The 20,378-nt window shown below is 40.5% G+C and overlaps 1 protein-coding gene across 6 annotated transcripts in view; it reads right to left on the bottom strand.

Moving 5' to 3' along the window:
- Window positions 1–20,378, bottom strand: part of ASH1L (ASH1 like histone lysine methyltransferase) — a 193,922-nt gene that overhangs the window by 111,560 nt on the left and 61,984 nt on the right. For all 6 annotated transcript variants that reach the window (XM_078078563.1, XM_078078561.1, XM_078078559.1 and 3 more), the window contains one exon: window positions 11,937–16,506. In XM_078078563.1, the coding sequence (XP_077934689.1) occupies window positions 11,937–16,506 (4,570 nt within the window). The remainder of the gene's footprint in view (window positions 1–11,936; window positions 16,507–20,378) is intronic.

The following is a 20,378-nucleotide window of genomic DNA, read 5'->3' as shown; positions in this document are numbered from 1 at the left end:
TTACATCCGTAAAACCCGATGTGCCCACAGGAGGCACGAGAACTTGTCCAACTCCGTTCCGGAGGAGTGTGGCCGTCTGCTTCCCCTGCTCGCTCCTCACATCTCCGACAACGTGGCGGACTCCTCAGGGCGGCGACTGCGCAGTGGCCTCTGTCACGTGATACAGGTTTGTTCCCGTCTCATCAGGGGTCACTTCAGATCTGCCTGGGGGGGCATGTGAAGCCCCCCACTCCTTGTAGGACAAGAGGTTTGTATGGATTCCAGTTCAAGAAACTCTGGTACTCCATCAAAGAATACACACGGAGACTACATATAATTTTACGTATCACAGACTTCCCATCATTTCTCATTTCAATATAGTATAAAGCCGAATAATTAAATACTTCAGAAGTAAACAGAATATAATGGGATTCTTCAATTCACAAAACTATTGGGTAGAAACACTACTGAGTGTCTCATTACTCAGATATCTGGCAGCTTCAGAAATATGTTTAGAAATGCCACACACATAAATGAAGTAGAAATTACAGATTAATCATAAAAGAAGTACCCAAATAAAACTGCACTTCAGCATAAATGTAAGTTGATTACTACACGTATATTCTTTCTCTTCAGTTGGAAAAACAGAGATCTTCATGTAAAACAGAAGGCAGACTATCAGTAAGGAGGGAAACTGAAAGGGGAGAATATCATAAATTGGGAAAATAATGAGGGAACTAAGAACTGAACACACTCAGACATGTGAAGGAGCCTTGGAAGTAGTATTGACTATATGGTCTCTGGGTTTTACCTGGCCACTGTTCAATGAGCTTTTAAACATAAAGACAGACTTTGGGGAAACATTTTTGCCAAATTAGACAAAAAGGGGGAAAGATGGTACTTATACAGCAAAACCATAAGAGGAAATCATGGATAAGAAAGACAAAGTTGAGAAAACAAAAAAAGAACATAACTGGATTTTAAGGGACAAGAATCTGGAAATCTTTCCATGATACCCAAAAGTGGGTGGAAACCAAGAAGCTGTTCTGAAGTTGATTTGTCACAAGATATCTTGCTTGATGTCTACACAGGAGGAACTGAAACCACTCTAAGATAAAAAAGAAATATTACATTTACAGATGCCTGGGTGTGAAGACAGTCAAATGGGCAGAGATATTAGCATGGGAGTGGAAGGCGTTGCAAAGAAAAAACTGGAATAATAATTCAACCTAACTACTTCATTGAAGCCTGGAGTATCCTAGGCTAAAAATGAGGAATTTCCAAATGTAAATTAACAAAAGAACACAATGAATGAAACCAACGGCTGGTTGGATAAATCATGTATTTCTTCAGTGTAAATCCACTATGGAAATTTTCATAACTTATAGTTATGAATTCTGGTCATGCCCTGTTGGGAGCTCAGCACTAAAGACCCAAGAAACCAGGGAATGGTTTGGGTAAGCAGAATGTTTGATGTTTCTTTCTTTCTCTTTTAAAAAGATTTTATTTTTCAGTAATCTCTACACCTAATGTGGGGCTGGAACTCATGACCTCGAGATCAAGAGTCCCACGCTCCTCCGACTGAGCCAACCAGGTGCCTGTGTTTGACGTGTCTAATGCTGGAAATATCTTTGGGTAAGCTACAGATTAACAGATTAAGTGTACCAGATTTGGAAAGACACCATGCTGTAACCAGTTTATAGATGATATACATTTATTTCAAAATCACATATTTAAAACTAGTTTCTAACATTTAGGGGCGCCTGGGTGGCTCAGTCGTTAAGCGTCTGCCTTCGGCTCAGGTCATGATCCCAGGGTCCTGGGATCGAGCCCCGCATCGGGCTCCCTGCTCTGCAGGAAGCCTGCTTCTCCCTCTCCCACTCCCCCTGCTTGTGTTCCCTCTCTCGCTGTGTTTCTCTCTGTCAAATAAATAAATAAAAAATCTTTAAAAAAAAAACAAAAAAAAACAAAAAAAAAACTAGTTTCTAACATTTAAATCATTCCTGCTCACCAAAACTAATGCATATTGTAAAATTTTAATTTGAAGAAAGAAGTTTATATTATCATTTACAAGTCAAGGCTATTGGCAGTGTTTGTTGATCAGTGAATGAATCAAAACTGGTTATAATACAAATGAATACCATAGTAAAAGAATGTGAACATAAAATACCAAACTATTTGGAAGTTTCTGATCAGGTTTTTTTGTTTCCAGATTCAAATTCTGAATCCTTTGCTATGGTTCACAGCTCAGGAGCCCTGGAAGCTTCTCTTGAATGAGCTGAGCACTGAGACAAAAGCTTGGTCCATGAAAAAAACAGCTGTTCTCAATTGTGGGAAATACATTTACTGAGAGCAATACATTTCATCTGACTCACCAATTAAATGCACTACAAGAGAGAATGATTCAGAGCCTATGCTGGTGATTTTTAAGCTAAAAAGTGTTTTTTTCCCTCTAATTAGGCTATTTCTCATAATATCCAAATCAGATTATTCACTGAAATGGAATTCCTCTGGAAATCCCCAAAACTGCACAAAACAGCACAATCAATTTTCTGACCTCATCTCCACATGTTCACACTTCACTTTTGGGTGTATCTTTATACATGCTGGTGAAATTGTCGTAAATCAGAAAATTCTGATCAATGCGCACAGTCTTAAGTTAAAAAGAGAAAAACACAGTATACGTCACTTCGACTATTATGCTTTTACAATGAATATACTTTTTTCCAAACAAAAAGAAAATTTAGCTCTAATTTATGCTTGGGGGACAAAATAATTGTCAAAACCTATTTTTAAATATGTATGTGGGTGTGTATGTATGTGTATATGTATTTATACATCTATAATTTGTAAGCTATAAATGGGAAATAACCCCATGCTACCACTCTCCCCATTTTGAAATCAGGTTGCAGGTTCTGACATGTACAGCCAACCATGAGTTGAAAATGCTGAAAAATAGGGATGGATATGTGATTCTCCAGGTCAGAAACTATTTCCCGTTAGGCCTACTATCTGATGTCTACCTAACGTAAATACATACTTAATTAACTTGAATTAGTTATGAGGACTGGATGAAGCTAGAAAGCCTGGCCTGGCTTCCATGTGAAATCACTACAATTCCATTTGTACCAGGCGGGTCTTAGACCATTAGTCTGTAACAGTTACTATAGAAGGGTACATAAGTTAAAATAAGCTAAACACCCCATAAACATCATTTATAAAATAATTAGACCTGTTACCCTTTTTAAAGCTTTATGCAATTTAATTTGTTTAATCCAAATCTGCTCAAGTAATTGTCAGTTTGCCCATCTATGAAACAAGAGAAGGTTAGTGACCCTGCTTCAGACTACCTGGGAAGGACTATCCTTCCTACCTGTGCCCCGATCTAATTTTATTCATTTTTCTCATATTCACATCAACATAATCAGATATGCCTGTTTTATGCCAACGGACACTTAATGATAAATCTACTCGATACAAACATCTTTTTTTTTCTTTAATCAGTTATCAGTTGAGATAGGCTTCATTCAATAATTAGTACTCTTTTTTTAAAAAGATTTTATTTAGCTGAGACAGAGAGAGCCTGCGCGCGCGCGCACACGCACACGCACTCACTGGGTGGGGGAGGGGCAGAGGGAGAGGGAGAAGCGGACTCCCCACTGTGCAGGGAGCCCAATGTGGGACTTGACCCCAGGACCCCGAGACCATGACCTGAGCAGACGCTTAGAAGACTGAGCTACCCAGGTGCCCCAATACTCTGCTTTAAGAAAAAATCTAAACTGGTTGGAGTAATTTTAAATTTACAGAAGATTTGTAAAGACAATATGAAGTAAGACTTCTCATATATCCTTTACCCAACTTCCCCTAATGTTAACCTCTTATATAACTATGGTACATTTGCCAAAACTATGAACTTAACTTTAACATAATTTTTTCACTTCTGTCCTCTTCCTGTTCTAGGGTCCAAATTAGGATATCACATTGTATTTACTTGTCATGTCTCCTTAATCTCCTCTGATTTAAGACAGTTTCTCAATCTTTCCTTGTTTTCTCAGGTCCTTAATACTTTTGAGGAGTACTGGTCACATATTTTGTATAATGTCCCTTTTTTGGGCTTGTTTTAGTGTTATTAGACTGGGCCTGTGTTTTTCAAAAGAGTACTGGGGATGTGAGTTTTTGGAAAGACTACTACATTGTATCAGAGGGTACATGTTGCCCTCTGATTTATCATTGGTCAAACTGAACTTGCTCCCAGTTAAGGTGCTGTCTGCTAGGCCTCTCCATTATAAAGTTACTATTTTACCCTTTCTGTATTCTGTTATGTGGCCTTAGGTCACTAAGTTCAGTCTATATTCAAAAAGTGGGGAATTAAGCTCCACCTCCTTGAAGAGGATAGTCTACATATAATATTTGGAATTCTTCCGTAAGGAGGATTTGTCCTTTCCTCCACTGATCTATTTAATCAAGTACTCGTATTTTTTCCCCCCAAGTAAGCTCTACACCCAACATGGGGCTTGAACTCACAACCCCGAGATCAAGAGTTGCATGCTCTTCTGACTGAGCCAGTCAGGCGCCCCATACATTTATTTTTATCAACATTGAATAGTGGGTATTTACATATTCTTTACATTATAATCCATACTGTCATTACTAATTTTGTTGCTTAAACTATTTCTGCTTTGGCCACTGGAAGCTATTTCAGGATAATGTCCAGAAGGTAATTAGCAATTTTGTAATATATGGTATAGTAAGTAGTTTTTTGGATATTTTAACAGGATACCAATTAATGTATAATGAATCTATCTCCAAATTATGTCTAGAAAAAATATCAGCTGCTAAGACTGAGGTCAATTTAAAATAACAAAGTTTAAGGGCACCTGGGTGGCTCAATTGGTTGAGGGTTGAGTGTCCAACTCTCGGTTTTGGTTCAGGTCATGACCTCAGGGTTATGAGATCAAGCCCCATGTGGGACTCCGTGCTCAGCAGGGAGTCTGCTTGGAATTCTCTCTCTCTCCCCCCATTCCCCTGCTTGCACTCTTTCTCTCTAAAATAAATAAATCTTTTTTTTTTTTTTTAAAGATTTTATGTATTTTTTTTGACAGAGAGAGACACAGCGAGAGAGGGAACACAAGCAGGGAGAGTGGGAGAGGGAGAACAGGCGTCCCCACGGAGCAGGGAGCCCGATGTGGGGCTCGATCCTAGGACCCTGGGATCATGACCTGAGCCAAAGGCAGCCGCCTAATGACTGAGCCACCCAGGCATCCCTAAAATAAATAAATCTTTAAAAAAAATTAAAAAAACAAAGTTTAGTTATGCTCTTTTCACTTTAAGAATAATTATGTGACACTGAAACAATCACCTCACTGACAAGATGCAAATATTTTCTTGACAGAATGTGTAATTACGAGTAAATAATAAACCAGAATTGCTACAAAATTTAAAGCTGTAAGAATTCTGTGTGCACTTCCTCAGAAATCTAACATTTACCACTATACAAACCGCTGAGATCACAAAAGATAACATACTAAACCAAACTGTCCACTTTCCGTCCTTCTCTAACCAGTCTCTGCAGCACCTGACGCTGACTGTAAACTCCCCTTAGGACAAACCCAGCGTGCTCCCTGTCTCCAGGGAGCTTTCACAGCTTCCACAATCACTTCCCGAAAACGTTTATCTTCAGGCTGATTTCTCTTCTGAGCTACAGATCTCCATATCCCAGTAACCAGCATGAAACCCAAATCCACTTTCTGCTCCAACCATCTCCTCCTGTATGCCCCCTTTCGTTCAGTCACAGGGCTGTCCAACCAATTCCTGAAAAGAGGGATCTTACAGACATTCTAAAATCTCCCCCTTTCCTCACCTCTTCTTAAAATCGACTTCTATGCTTTCTTCATCACTACCTTAGTTCAGGCCCCCATAATATTTTGCTGGGACGATTCCCAAACTGGTACACCTGATATCTTTCCAGTCCATCTACCATAGTGCTGTCAATATAATCTCAGCAAATCATTCTTTAAAACCTTTAACTTCGGGGCACCTGGGTTGCTCAGTCGGTTGAACATCTGCCTTTGGCTCAGGTCATGATTCCGGGGTCCTGGGATGGAGCCCCATATAGGGCTCCCTGCTCAGCAGGGAGTCTGCCTCCTCTCTGCCTCTCCCCCTGCTCGTGCTCATGCTCTTTCTCTAAAATAAATACATTAAAATTAAATAAATAAATAAATAAATAAATAAATACCTTTAACTTCCCATTGCCTATAGGGTAAACCCTATTTAACTCCTTGGTATCTTATATAAACAAGAGGTTTTATGATCTGTCTCCTGCCTATCTTTCCAGCCTCATCTCCTGGGTCCCATATCAGACTGTCTGCAGTTACCCAAGCACACTATCAGATCTCCAAGACCCGGAAAAGCTTATTTCTCTGTAAGCAATAGTCTTCACCCTTTATTCTTTGCACACTAAACTAAAAACGTCTTTCTATCTCCTCAGTCCCTCTCTTCTCTACCCCCAAAACATGTTGTGAATATCTCCATTTTAGGAACTATCAATAATTGTTTGTTTTTTTAAGATTTTAAGTAATCTCTACACCCAACGTGGGACGCAAACTCACAACCTGGAGATCAAGAGTCACAGGCTCAACTGACTGGGCCAGCCAGATGCCCCTGGGGCTATCAATAATTATTTGTATACATGTCTATGTTTTCTGCTGAATTGTAAATTCCTGATGGCAAGAAATGACATTTTATTCATGCTTGTATCCTCTGCTCCTGGCAAACAATAGACAATAACTGTGAAGGGGGCTGCCTCCTGGGTGGCTCAGTTGGTTAAGTGACTGCCTTTGGCTCAGGTCATGATCTCAGGATCTCAGGGCTCCCTGCTCAGCTGGGAGTCTGCTTCTCCCTCTGCCCCTCCTCTTCTCATGGTCTCTCTCTCTCAAATAAATAAAATCTTAAAAAAAAATCTAGACACATTTCTGTCTGCTTATCAAAAGAGTGACTGTGAAGAAGATAGACAGGCTCCAAGATACAAGCTAACAGAAGAATTCAGACTTTTGATATAATAATTTATCTGTTGTCTCGGATTCCTGGCAAAGAGCTTCAAAAACCCTTGGAATTTCCTGAGTCATAGAAGTGTCTTTGTTATGCCAAAGAGGTGATTTAAGGTGGGCCCCAAGATAGCCTCACTGATGGGGCTGCTCACTAGAAAGACCAATCACAGGATCAGAGGACTGAGATTTTGGGCCAGCCCAATCTACAGTGAGTGGAAAGGCGCTAGAGATTGGGTTCAATTACACAGTCAGTGATTTACTCAATCATGCCGATGTAATTAAGCCCAATAAAAACTCTAGCCCCAGAGGCCCGGTGTTGCATCTTGATTGGTGAACACAGTGATGTGCTGGGAGGCGACACAGCCAGATGCCACAAAAAGAGGGCATGGAAGCAGTGTGTCCCCTTCTCCACTCTAGACGTTGCCCTACAAATCTCTTCAATTCCTGATCTGCATCCTTTATAATAAAACTGTAATCCTAAGTACAGTGCTTTCAGTTAGTTTTTTTTTTTTTTTTAAAGATTTTATTTATTTATTTGAGAGAGAGAGCATGAGACAGGGGAGGGTCAGAGGGAGAAGCAGACTCCCTGCCGAGCACGGAGCCCGATGCGGGACTCGATCCAGGGACTCCAGGATCAGGACCTGAGCCGAAGGCAGTCGCTTAACCAACTGAGCCACCCAGGTGCCCGGTTTCAGTTAGTTCTGAGTCGTTCTACCAAATTATCACAACTGAGGGGTTGTGGGAAGCCTCAAATTTGTAGCAGGCTAGACCAGAGTGTGGGTGGACTGGGTCACTGAAACTTGCCCTGCACAGTAAGGTAGGTCATTGAAGGACTTTGCTCTTAACTTGCTGGGTCTTTCCTAACTCCAGGTAACTAGTATCAGAACTGAACTGTAGGACACCCAGTTATGGTACAAAATTAGTGTCAGAACAGTGACTTCAGAGAGACCTTAATGGTTTTGTTATTTTTTTAAAGGGGAAGGAGACAAGTTCTTATTCTTAAAGCAAATATTTTCCTGTATTAGACTGGTTATCTCATTTCCTGAGGACACTGAAACCAGGCTCACATTTATTCTTCCAGCCCACCTCCTGTAAGGGGTCTCTTGGGTGACTCTAATGTTTACGTAGATAATACATTCAACCACCTCATCTGTCTTCTCACTCACCTTCACCTCAATCCTACACCTCCTATAAGTTCCTTCTCATAACTCTTAGAGGCCTCGAACTCAAATGTTCCTTAGAGACAGATACCCTGCTTGAACATCTGAACCAGGCCAGGTACAGAAAACTACAGGAAACGGAGGACTGAGGGGAGCTGAAGAATGCATATCCCAACCAAGGTCGGGGGGTGGGGGGGCGGGGGGCCTGCTACTACTGAGACACAGCCACTGATGTCATCCAGGAAATGTGGATTAACTGTTGCCAGATGTTCTGATTTTTCTTCTAAAGAAAAGCAGACTTCAGAAGACTTTCACTCTTATGTGAAATCTCCAGATTTTTAAACTTAAGCATTAATTTTTTAAAAACAGAAGAGATCACAAAGGGTCCCAGATAAACCAAATGGCTGTTAATCACTACTTTATTTATTTATTTTATTTTTAAAGATTTTAATTTATTTATTTGACAGAGAGAGACACAGCGAGAGAGGGAACACAAGCAGGGGGAGTGGGAGAGGGGGAAGCAGGCTTCCCATAGAGCAGGGAGCCCGATGTGGGGCTCGATCCCAGAACCCTGGGGTCATGACCTGAGCCGAAGGCAGACGCTTAACGACTGAGCCACCCAGGGGCCCCTAATCATTACTTTAAATACTGCAGTTCCTCAGGGCGGTCCTAGGCCCTCCTTTCTCACTCTGTACTCCCTCCTTAGGGGAGCACCATCCATCACACGATGACAGATACACAGACGGTTCGTAAATTTATAATCTTTTTTTTTTTTTTAATAGTACAGTGAAAGAGCTCACACATAACTGATAAAGAGAAGAATACCAGGACAATATGGAAATTGTGCGAGTCCACACATGATTTTTCAAAGCACATTAATGTTCTGAAGCACCAAGTTAACAGTGGAAGAGAATATATTCACACAAACGAAATGGAGTAAACCATGGAGCAATGCACTTCTCTTCACAGTACCCATTCATCATTCATCCCATATGCCTCTTCTTGGCTCCAGCGGGTCAGAGATTTTCTGACGAGTGCTCATCCTGTGCTTTCCCCCAATCTCCATGCAAAAACCCAAACAAGGACAATAAACCAGAACCAGCCATATGTGGCATCACTTCATTTATTTGCCAATTTGTGTGTCTCCAGCTGAGCAGCTTCAACCCTTCTTTATAGTCCCTTCTATCAAGTTACTTTTATTTCCTAAAAAGTTAAAGCCTATGTTTACTGGAGTATCTATTTATTAAACAACTTGTCTTTTTAACTGCTGCTGGCATTTTCTAGAATTATTTTTCTTGGTGCTCTGGTTACAAAGTTGCATACATTTGGCGAATCTGCTACCAGCTTTATCTTTTCCAGAAGCCCTTTTATTTTCAGTGAATGATATTGACAGTTTCTCAAAACCTCCTAGTGAAATGGCCCTATCTCCAGCCAAAACATCTTTATTGAGCTCCAGAACTAGATCTCCAACTGCCTGCTCAGTATCTCCACTTGAATGTTCTAAAGGCATCCCAAAGGTTACGCAGATTAAAAGTGAAAACTGTGCTCTCCTTAAATGTGTGCCTCCTCCCGGCTGGCACCAGCCTCTCCAGTGTGCTTGCACAAGTCGACCAGCTGCTCACCTAAGTGCCACCGTTTCCTCCAGACAGACCACCGCGCCACCTACAAACCAGTCTCCCTATAGCTATTTTTCTCCTCTGCAGTGCAGTGTTCACACATGGGCCAGAATGATCTTTTAAAAAAGCAAATCTAAAATCAACACCCCTCTGTCCCTTGCCTAAGCCTAGTATAAAACCTAAACTCTGCGGACACGGTCTGGCTTCTCTATTTGCCACAACTCTGGAACCATTCTGTGTTCCTGTCCGACCACAGTGACCCCGCCGCAGAGTCTAACATCCAAGCTCTTCGTCCAGGACCTTCAACTGTGCTCTTTACTGAAACCTCAGCTTGAGAAGCCAGGGGCTTCTCATCCTTCAACTTTTTGTCCTTGGGCCATAACTAGTAACTTTATCTAAATAGGTGTCCCCCTCCCCTAATGATCCATCTTGACACTGTTGCATTAACTTGATGGCGTTTTTCCTCAATTATGCCTTTATCTGCATGCTTGCTACGCTGTGTCTTCCTTCACTAAAGCTGAAAGTTAATGAGGCCTGACATCATGTCTTTACTATACGCCAGGAACAGCACCACGTGTTTTAGAATTTAATAAATAAAGGAAGGATTGAATGAATGAATGAATAAATGAGTAAGTGGAATCCCATTTTCCCAGCTAACTGCTGCTCATCCTTCACGTAACAAACAGTTTAGAGTCACTTTCTCAAGGATGGCTTGCTGAGTTAGGCCCCCATTCCACACTCTCATAGACCCTGTTCTTCTTCTTCTTTTTTTTAATATCCCCTTATTGATTTTTAATGACATTTAACATGTAAGTTTTTTTATTACCCCTCTCCTCCATTGTAAGTTGCATGAGAACAATGAACTTGCATCCCTTATTCCCTAATATATCACAAGGGCCCACAAAGTAGAATGCCTGGCAGACAGATATTCAATAACTGTTGTTGATTAAATATTTATCAAGTACTTACTGAATGAATCTAATTATAAGTTTAGGAACTTTTTTTTCTCTTTATTACATTGTTAAAAACTAAAGAATGCTCAGTTTCTCAACCAAAATGGCTTTTAGTTTTTTTAAAAGTTCATGAATAATGAACATCAGGAGCAAAAACTTATCTCTGAGGGGTTTATCATTTCCTCTCATGCACAAGTTTTTAATCTTTGGGGGAAAACTACTACCAATTAACATCTGTGTATTTACTATGTGCAAACCCCTTCAGTAAACACTATAATCTCATTACTTGTCATGATTACCTTATTATTACCATTTTATAGGAATGGATATAGAGGCTTAGAGAATTTACTTAGAGAATCTGATGAAATGTATGGATTTTCTCCTGAAAAACACACACAAGCATACATACACATAATTTTATTTATAACAAGAGAGGTTCTATGGACTCCCTAGGGTTAATTTACAAACTCCCAGAGTTGAGATCTCTGATAAAGAACTTCTGATTAGAGATGCCTTCTACACGATTGGGCAATGCTGCCTGTTTCTTGTTTTCTATCTTTGTTTCACTTCTTAAGACACTTTGTAGATGTTACAAATGTATTTATTATCTAGATTTGCTTCACGTCATTTTATATACATTTGAAGCAGCTTTTATGAAGATATCTAGAGATAACTCTGCAGAATGAAGTCCCTCTGAATATTGTTACCTTTTACGAAGCTGATAATTTTGAATGCTTAGACTTTTATTATGAGACATACAGGGTTAACAACATTTCTTCCTGTAACATAAAATCACTTATAATTATTAGATTAGCATATATTAAAAATCCTGCACAGCTACTAACAGATATCTAAGAGCCATTTATCACTGAAGAAACTGTGTAATGGCCTTTCTGCATAAGAAAGAATCATTTTTCCTGGTTTCCAAAAGTTGAGTGTTATTTGTTTTTATAATATCTCTTCTCAATATTCAAAATTATTGCAAAAGCATACCTTACTTCTCACATCTATTGAAAATGAGAACTTTGAAGACAACATTCCACATTTATTTATAAAAACAAAAACAAACCAAAAACCAGTAGATCTATTAAAGGTTCACATACATGTATCAGGCAACCTGCAGGCAAAATAGCCTTCTTTTCGCACACAAATAACAAGGAAACGAAGAAATCACCGCCTTACCTGTCATGGTCTGTACCGCCCTTTCGCTGGAAGGCAGTGGCTCTTTCCTGTGAGGCCGAGTTAGTGCAGTGTCCTGTGCAGAGAACAGTCCAGGACTGTCAGTTAGTTTCTTCCGGCCACTGGAGTTAGGGTTTGAAACTCTGCAGCTGCCTTGCACTTTTGCACTTGTGAAAAGGTTTGTGTGCTCGTCACTGCTAGCTGGATCAGAGGTGGGAGTGAACCCTCCAAGGGATGAACCTGGAGAACTCTCCGAACAGTCAATCTGTAAAGGTGTTTGCAATCCCAAAGCCAGTGGACTAGATTCTGAAGGCTCTCGGTGGACCCACTGTTCTTCTCTATTTATTAAGCTTTTGGAAGGAGAGAGATGAGGGCAGGACATATGACATCGGTGCTTTTCCTTATGTTTATATCGCTCTCCAACAGTTTCCTTTCCAAATCGATAGCGCTTCAAAGACTCCAAAACAGATCTGGAAGAGCCAGTGTCCATGGAAACCTGGGGTTGCTCAGAAGAACGGTGTTCTCTGTGCTTGTGACGGTGCCTATGTTTGTGCTCGACCATCCAACCATAGGCCATCTCAGGAGGGACACTAGGGTAGGTACTCATGGAAAGGAGGGGAGTCCTGCTGGTTGTGAGAAAGGCCTCCTGTCGAAGTAGCTTATGCTTTTTCTTATGGTATTTGGTGGGATTGAGAAGTAAATGACCAGCATGCATATAGGAAGGAGGTGGAAGTGGGGGGGTGAAAGAAGGAGAAGGAGGAGGAGGATAGAGAGTGGGAGGGTACCTTCCATAGTAACCTAATCCTAGGGGAGTGGCTGTAAGGGGTGAGGGAGAATAAGGCATGCCATAGGAGGGATAGAATCCAGTACTAGAAAGAGGAAAACTAAGGCTATGCATGAAGGGCATCTCAGCCATTGCCTCCCTCATCTTAGGAGGTCTCCCTCTCTTCTTTTTTAAGTCAGGTTTTCGAATGTAGTGCAAAGGGTCTAAGGGGAAAGAAGGATGCGTATAGAAACTATTAAAGTTGATCCGAAAAATAGTTGGCAGCAAGTCTCGGGGGATAAAATGATGACTTCGATGGGTGATTCGAATTTCACTCAGACGACTTATCAATTCCTCCAGATCTGCAATAAAGTCCGGATCTTGTCTGCTTCGGAGCTGGGGGTATTTCTTTTTCCGTTTTCGTTTCTGCCTTTTCATCTTGTCATAGCTGAGGTAATCGTGATTCCTGCGCTTACATTTATGTTTATGTTTTTCTTTAAGACTGCTCAGGACTGTAGAGGTTTCAGGAGGTATCAGAGAAACATGTTCAAAAGAATGCCTCCTCTTTTTCTGTCCACAAAATTTCTCTGCTCTGTCTGATGTGCTGTTATTATCTGTTCCAATTCCACTATCACTGGGAATGGTCTCATCACTATGAGATTCACTAATGGGAGAAGGAGTAGCTTCTTTCAGAGAGGTGAGTTCACTCAAGTGTGAAGGAGAATTTGGCAACAAAGTAGGAGGAGAGAGTCGCCTCCTCCCCTTTGAGGCCTTCTTCATTGCAAGAGTCTGAATCATGCTGCCCTGTCTGGAGTGTAAATGCAAATATGGCACTGAACTGGGTTCAACAAAGCCTGCATCACTACTTACAGGGCTCTGACCTCCACTCGTCCCAGAAGACTGAGAGCAAATAGGTGATGGAAGAATCTCAGAACTACTAGCAGAGGAAGGCAGTAAAGGGGGAAGTATCTGTCCTAATGCTGAACCAGCTGCCTGCTGAGCGGTTTGCTCAAGGACAGCAAGGCTGGTAGGGCTACCAGAAAGAATGCCATTTAAGACAGTTTTTGGTTTTCGACCCCTTCTCTTTCCTATGTAAATGGTTCCTTTCTTGCTGACATTTATCTGTTGGCCCAATTTAGAGCCAAACGTGGCAGCAAGACTTGACACTGTATTATGGAGTTTGGATTGCACTTTCCCTTTATTACTTGATTCTACAGAGCTTGAAAGAATCTGATTCAACAGTTTCTTCCTCTTTAAAGTCTTCATTTTATTTATTTTGCGGATAATTGTTTTCATTAACTGTCCATTGTTTCTCTTAGAAATTTTTTTATCTGGTTCCATCTCAAGGTCACTCATGCTGCAGACAGTTGGCCTATGACTGTCGTCCAGATCATCTGGGTCCTGAAGCTGATCCTCACTCTCAAAGCAATCACTGCTGCTTCGATGGTGGTCACTTTCAGACTCCAGCTTGCGTGGACTCTCCGTGGCAACAAACGGAGCCACCGAGAGCACAGGTGGCTTCATCTTGACCGGTGACCTCATCTGCCTCTTTGGTCTGCCTCGTTTTTTCGGAAAGGGAGACACAGAAAGACTTTGTTTGAAGGAAGGAATTTCAATTTCTGGCTGTAAAATTGGGGGTTCTTGTTCTTCCTTAGACTGCAAAGAAAAAACTTTAGAGGCAGGTATTTTTAAAGTCCTTTTAGGTGGACCTTCCAGTTGAGGCATCTCCTTAGCTTTAGGTCTTCCTCTTTTGGGCTTATAAATATCAGACAAAAGGTCACTAGAGACACACATACTGGAGGATAGTTTGTGAGGAGCAAAAGCCTTGTGAGATGGTTTTTCACTATCAGTTAAGAGAGCAAGAGATGGAGTTGTGGACTTGCTCAACTTTGGCAATCGACGTTTAAGGAAGTCATGATCTACAAATGAAGATGGTCCAATGTTTTTCATAAACTTGGCTGGCTCGGAATTACTATTTGATAGTGAGCTACATGAAACATTTTTAAAAAGCTCTGATCTTTCTAGTTCTAGCCCTTTTGGAGACCGGCATGTGCTTCGTGCCACCACTTTAGTCCACCGAGGTTTTCTTCCTTTCCTTTTTTTTAATGGTTTGGACTGCAAACTAGAGCTGAGGCTTTCAGCAACCTGGCAGTGTTTGTCAGATGCAGTTACTGCACCAAGTTTTAGAAAGGGCTTGTTACTAAATAAACTAGTGAAGTTAACAACTGAAGGGGTAATTGCGTGAATACTGGATTCAGAAGTCAAACTTGGCTTTTTTCCCAGGGAAGAGCTTATTCTTGGAATATCTATATGTGTAGTTTTTGAATCAGTTAGCTCTTTATCGATCCCTTTACATTCAATATTCATGCTGTGACCCACAGACCTATGACCAATGTTCAAGTGGGTACTTTCAGAAGGAAACTGGTTCTTGCCAACAGATTCAGAAATTTCTTCCATTAATTCTGTGGTAGGACTTAAAAGTAACGGATTAGGGGCCAATTGTGAAGAAGTTTCAGGGGGACTTCTGGTTAAAGGATTAACAGATACAGTAGGTGATGGGGAAGGGAGATTGCTTTCTCCTACTGCACTAAAAGGGGATTTTGCTGTAGATGCATCAGAAGCAGCTCCCATTTGAAAGTCCGGAGAAGTGCAATACACGGGAGGTTGCTTTTCATGCTTTGAGGTTTCATAAGGCCCCCTGTCACTGGATGAGAAACTGTCTTGCTGAATGCATGTTCCTTCATTAAACATTTCTTTCTCCAAATTAATGATTTCTTTTCGAACTGAGAACTTTTCCAATATGCTCTCTTTACTCTGCCGTATAACATTCTTCTCAAAAGTTTTGCTGGTGGTACTATCTTTCAGGGATTCAGGAAGTTCCTGACTTTCATGACTACTGATGTTTGTACTACAAGAAGCCTTAAGTGGTTCCTGAGTGGGGAGCAGTGCTTCGGCTTTAAGGTTTATGGCATCTTTACTGACCAGTCCTGCCATAGAACAACTCACTAGTTTCTTTCCCATGTCCTTAGTAACTAATCCCATTGTTGAATTGGCTACAATCTTCTTTGCACAGTCCTTGGCCACCAGGCCGACGGTAGAACTCAACTTCTTGCCCAAGTCTTTATTAACCAGTCCGACCACCGTGCCGAGTCCTAACTTCTTTCCAGATTCCTTAGTCACTAAACCTGGAACAATACCAATTCCTAGCTTCTTTCCTGAATCCTTGCTCAGCAGTCCTACTGTAGTGACAGTCCCTGGCTTTCTGCCTAAGTCTTTATTAATGAATACCGCTGTAGTGCCAGCTCCTAGTTTTTTCACAGAGTCCTTATTGACCAATCCTACTGTTGCATTAAACACTGGCTTCTTCCCAGGATCTTTAGTTACCAATCCAACTGCTGTGCTGATAGCTGGTTTTTTTATTAAGTCTTTATGTATTATCCCAGCTACAGAGCCAACACCTGCTTTCCTGATCAAATCCTTGCTAACCAGTCCCGCAGTAGTGCCAGATCCTAACTTCTTCGGTTTAGTCTTGGAAGACTTAGAGGGAGGACAAGTTGCAATGAGCTGTGCCAACTTTTCTGTTACACTTGTTCCTCCATTAAGTAATGCTCTGTCCTTTAAATCAGGATCCCGGCTACCAGCAAGAGTAGATGATGCCGCATTAATGTAATCTGTCATTTCTGAGTGTACTGGAGAAAGCTTCTTAGACAAAGGACTGTTTTCTCCCTGTGAATGAAGATGGATGCTCTCTTCAGATTGGCATTCAACGGCTGCAACATCACCTGTTTTCTTGTACAACTTTGAAGGGTCCTAAAATTTGAACAAGAAAAAGGATTCAGAGAGAGTAAACCTTCTATCACTTCAGGTTAGCATTACAAGTGAACAAACCAACTGATCACATATCAGATAAAAGGTAGGCAACAGTGCTTTTTTTTGAAAAAAAAAAAAACCTGATGAATGTTACACTGTGTCACAGGATGTGAGTTCCTCTGCTGCTGTCAGAGGCCAGCAAAATGTTCTCTGCTGACTTCCAACCTACCATATAAACCTATGTATTACTCAGTATTTAGAAAAATCCCTATTATTTTTTGACATTGTTTTAAAAAGGCAAATTACCAGTCTACTCTTACTTTACTTTAAACTAAATACACATTAGCATACAAATACACTGTTTCTGAAAAGAGAAATACTGTTACAATATCCCATGGTCCTCTTTTAAAATAATCGATCACAGCCTACCTCCTTCATTGATTTCAAAGATTTCCAACCAGCACTGTACGACCCCACCCACTTCCACTCCTTTAGCTCACTCTCACTTACGGTCTTGAATGAGTAGTCACTCCAGTTCCCTCTTAAGTGACAAGAATTAAAAGGACAATGAAATACATTCGTATTTTCTTTAGAATGTATTTTATATAACATTTTAGGAAATAACTTTTAAGTCATTAACATAAATTGTTATCCAGTTCATGAATCCTCACCATATACTTTACAAGTGAATTCGTTACTTCATAGAGCAATCTGTTTTACTTTTGGATAGCAATTAGAGAGTTGTCTTCTGGGACGCCTGGGTGGCTTAGTCAGTTAAGCGTCTGCCTTCGGCTCAGGTCACGAGCCCAGGATCCCAGCGTCCTGGGATTGAGCCCCGCATCAGGCTCCTGGCTCAGTGGGGAGCCAGCTTCTCCTTCTCCCTCTGCCTATTGCTTCCCCTGCTTGTGCTCTCTCCCTCTCTCTCTCTGTCAAATAAATAAATAAAATCTTAAAAAAAAAAAAGAGTTCTTTTTTCCAGTTCTTCTTTTTTCCTTCAGCATAGATTTTTTTTTTTTTAACAACTGAAGTATAATTGACAAAGTTCTTGTTAACCATGAAATAGAAAGACTTGAACAAACGGAAAGATATACTGTGTTCGTGGATAAGAAGACATAAAGATGACAATTTTTCCCTAAGCAAATTTATAAATTTAACACTATCCCAATAAAAATACCACCAAGATTTCTTTCAGAAATAAGAAAAATTATCACATTCATTGGAAAAAACAGACAAGCAAGAATAACTAGCAAAATCTAAAAAGAAGAAAAGCAGGGGCGCCTGGTGGCTCAGCTGCCTAAATGTCTGACTCTTACTTTCAGCTCAGGTCACGATTCAACTGTGAGACGAGCCCCGCATCTGTGGGGCCTGCTTAGGATTCTCCACCCTCTGCCCCCCAACCCAAACATAAGAAGAAGAAAAGCAAGGGAATAACTGGATCAAATGTTTTTAAAGCTTCTATCATGAAAACAGTATGGAACTGACACATGAAAAGACAAAAGAACCAATGGAACAGGGCACAGCAACAAAACACAAACTCAAGCATCCAGACATGAACTCTACGTAACATGGGGTGACTCCTACAGCAGGGAGATAGGTGAGAACTGGGAAACTACCACCTACATGAACTATACCTGTGACCAAGGAATCCCCCTGTGGGAGATCTATTCCAAGACACATTGGCAGAAATAGAACGGCTACAGAAAGCCATAAAATGTACCACTATGTTTTAAGGTTTTATTTTTAGGTAATCTCTATACCCTGCATGGGGCTTGAACTCACAATCCTGAGACCAAGAGTCACATGCTACCCCGAATGAGCCAGCCAGGTGCTCCTACCACTATTTTAATAGCAAATCCCTAAAATGATTACCTACAGGAGAGTAGCTGAATAAACCAAAGTATATCTGTACAACAGAGTACTATGAAACTGGAAAAAAAAAAAAGAGATGTCAACGTACTGCTGTGATGCTCTTCAAGAATATACTGTTAGATGAAAAAAGCAGGATAGAGAAATATGAATATATACCTGGTTATATTAAACATGGAAGAAAAAAACAAAGATGAACGAAAATGGTAACGTATGAGGGAGGAAAGAAACCTAGAAGTTAGATCTCTCTGCATTTGCTTATGGTTCTAACTTTGCAATTACTGTTTTAAATATTTAAGAAACAAAATTATATCATATAGAAAAATATTCCAAATCTCTAAATATTGAAACAATGTAAACAAATACATCAAATTAACTACATAGCTACATGGAAAACAATTATTTTGAGTTACCTTTTTTTAAGATTTATGTATTTATTTTAGAGATGAGAGAGTGTATAAGCACAAGTAGGGGGAAGGGCAGAGGGAGAGAGAGACAAGCAGACTCCTCACTAAGCGCAGAGCCCCATACGGGGTTCGATCCCACAACCCTGAGATCATGACCTTACCCAAAATCAAGGGTCAGACACTTAACTGACTGAGCCACTCAGGCGCCTTTCTTTTCTTTTCTTTTTTTTTTTTTTAAGATTCTACTTATCTATCTGACAGAGGGAGAGACAGCGAGAGAGGGAACACAAGCAGGGGGAGTGGGAGAGGGAGAGGCAGGCTTCCCGCTGAGAAGGGAGCCCAATGCAGGGCTCGACCCCAGGCCCCGGGACCATGACCTGAGCTGAAGGCAGACGCTTTAACAACTGAGCCACCCAGGCGCCTTTATTTTCAATTACTTTAAAACATAGTATTTAGCTACATGTTTTAAAGACAAAAAACTGCCCATAAAAAAATCTTAAATTGCATCCAGTGAGAATATCAGTGGTAATATCGGTATAATTATTTTGAACCTAGATAGATGGATAATTGGTAAATAGATCAAATAAGTTACTATATAAATGTCATTACGAACCAAAATTTTGGAAGAGAGGAGATATAATATAAAATCAAAGAAGTTAATTAAAAACCCTGTAATTTTGGGGTGCCTGGGTGACTCAGTCAGTTAAGCGTCTGCCTTGGGCTCAGGTCATGATCCCAGGGTCCTGGGATCGAGCCCCACATCGGGCTCCCTTCTCCGCGGGAAGCCTGCTTCTCCCTCTCCCACTCCCCCTGCTTGTGTTCCCTGTCTCGCTGTCTCTCTCTCTGTCAAATAAATAAATAAAATCTTAAAAAAAAAAAGAATGAATGGGTCAACTAGGAAATTAAACAAGAATTAAAAAATTCATGGAAACAAATGAAAGTGAAAACAACTGTTCAAAATCTTTGGGATGCAGCCAAGGTGGTCCTAAAAGGAAAGTATATAGCGATACAAGCCTTTCTCAAGAAGCAAGAAAGGTATCAAATACACAACTTAACCTACACCTAAAGGAGCTGGAGAAAGAACAGCAAATAAAGCCTAAACCCAACAGGAGAAGGGAAATAATAAAGATCAGAGCAGAAATCAATGAAATAGAAACCAAAAGAACAGTAGAAATGATCAACAAAATTAGGAGCTGTTTCCTTGAAAGAATTAATAAGATTGACAAACCCCTGGCCAGACTTATCAAAAAGAAAAGAGAAAGAACCCAAATAAATAAAATCATGAATGAAAGAGGAGAGATCACAACCAACACTGAAGAAATACAAACAATTAAAAGAACATATTATGAGCAACTATATGCAAGCAAATTAGATAATCTGGAAGAAATGGATGCATTCCTAGAGACTATAAACTAACAAAACTGAACCAGGAAGAGATAGAAAACCTGAACAGACCTATAACCAGCAAAGGAAATTGAAGCAGTTATCAAAAATCTCCCAACAAACAAGAGCCCAGGGCCAGATGGCTTCCCAGGGGAATTCTACCAAACATTTAAAGAAGAATTAATACCTTTTCTTCTAAAACTGTTCCAAAAAATA

The sequence above is a fragment of the Halichoerus grypus genome, chromosome 7, assembly GCF_964656455.1.
Source record: "Halichoerus grypus chromosome 7, mHalGry1.hap1.1, whole genome shotgun sequence".
In the NCBI taxonomy this organism is placed as follows: Eukaryota; Metazoa; Chordata; class Mammalia; order Carnivora; family Phocidae; genus Halichoerus; species Halichoerus grypus.
The sequence above is the reverse complement of the archived record's forward strand: the minus strand, read 5'-3'. Positions and strand labels throughout refer to the sequence as shown.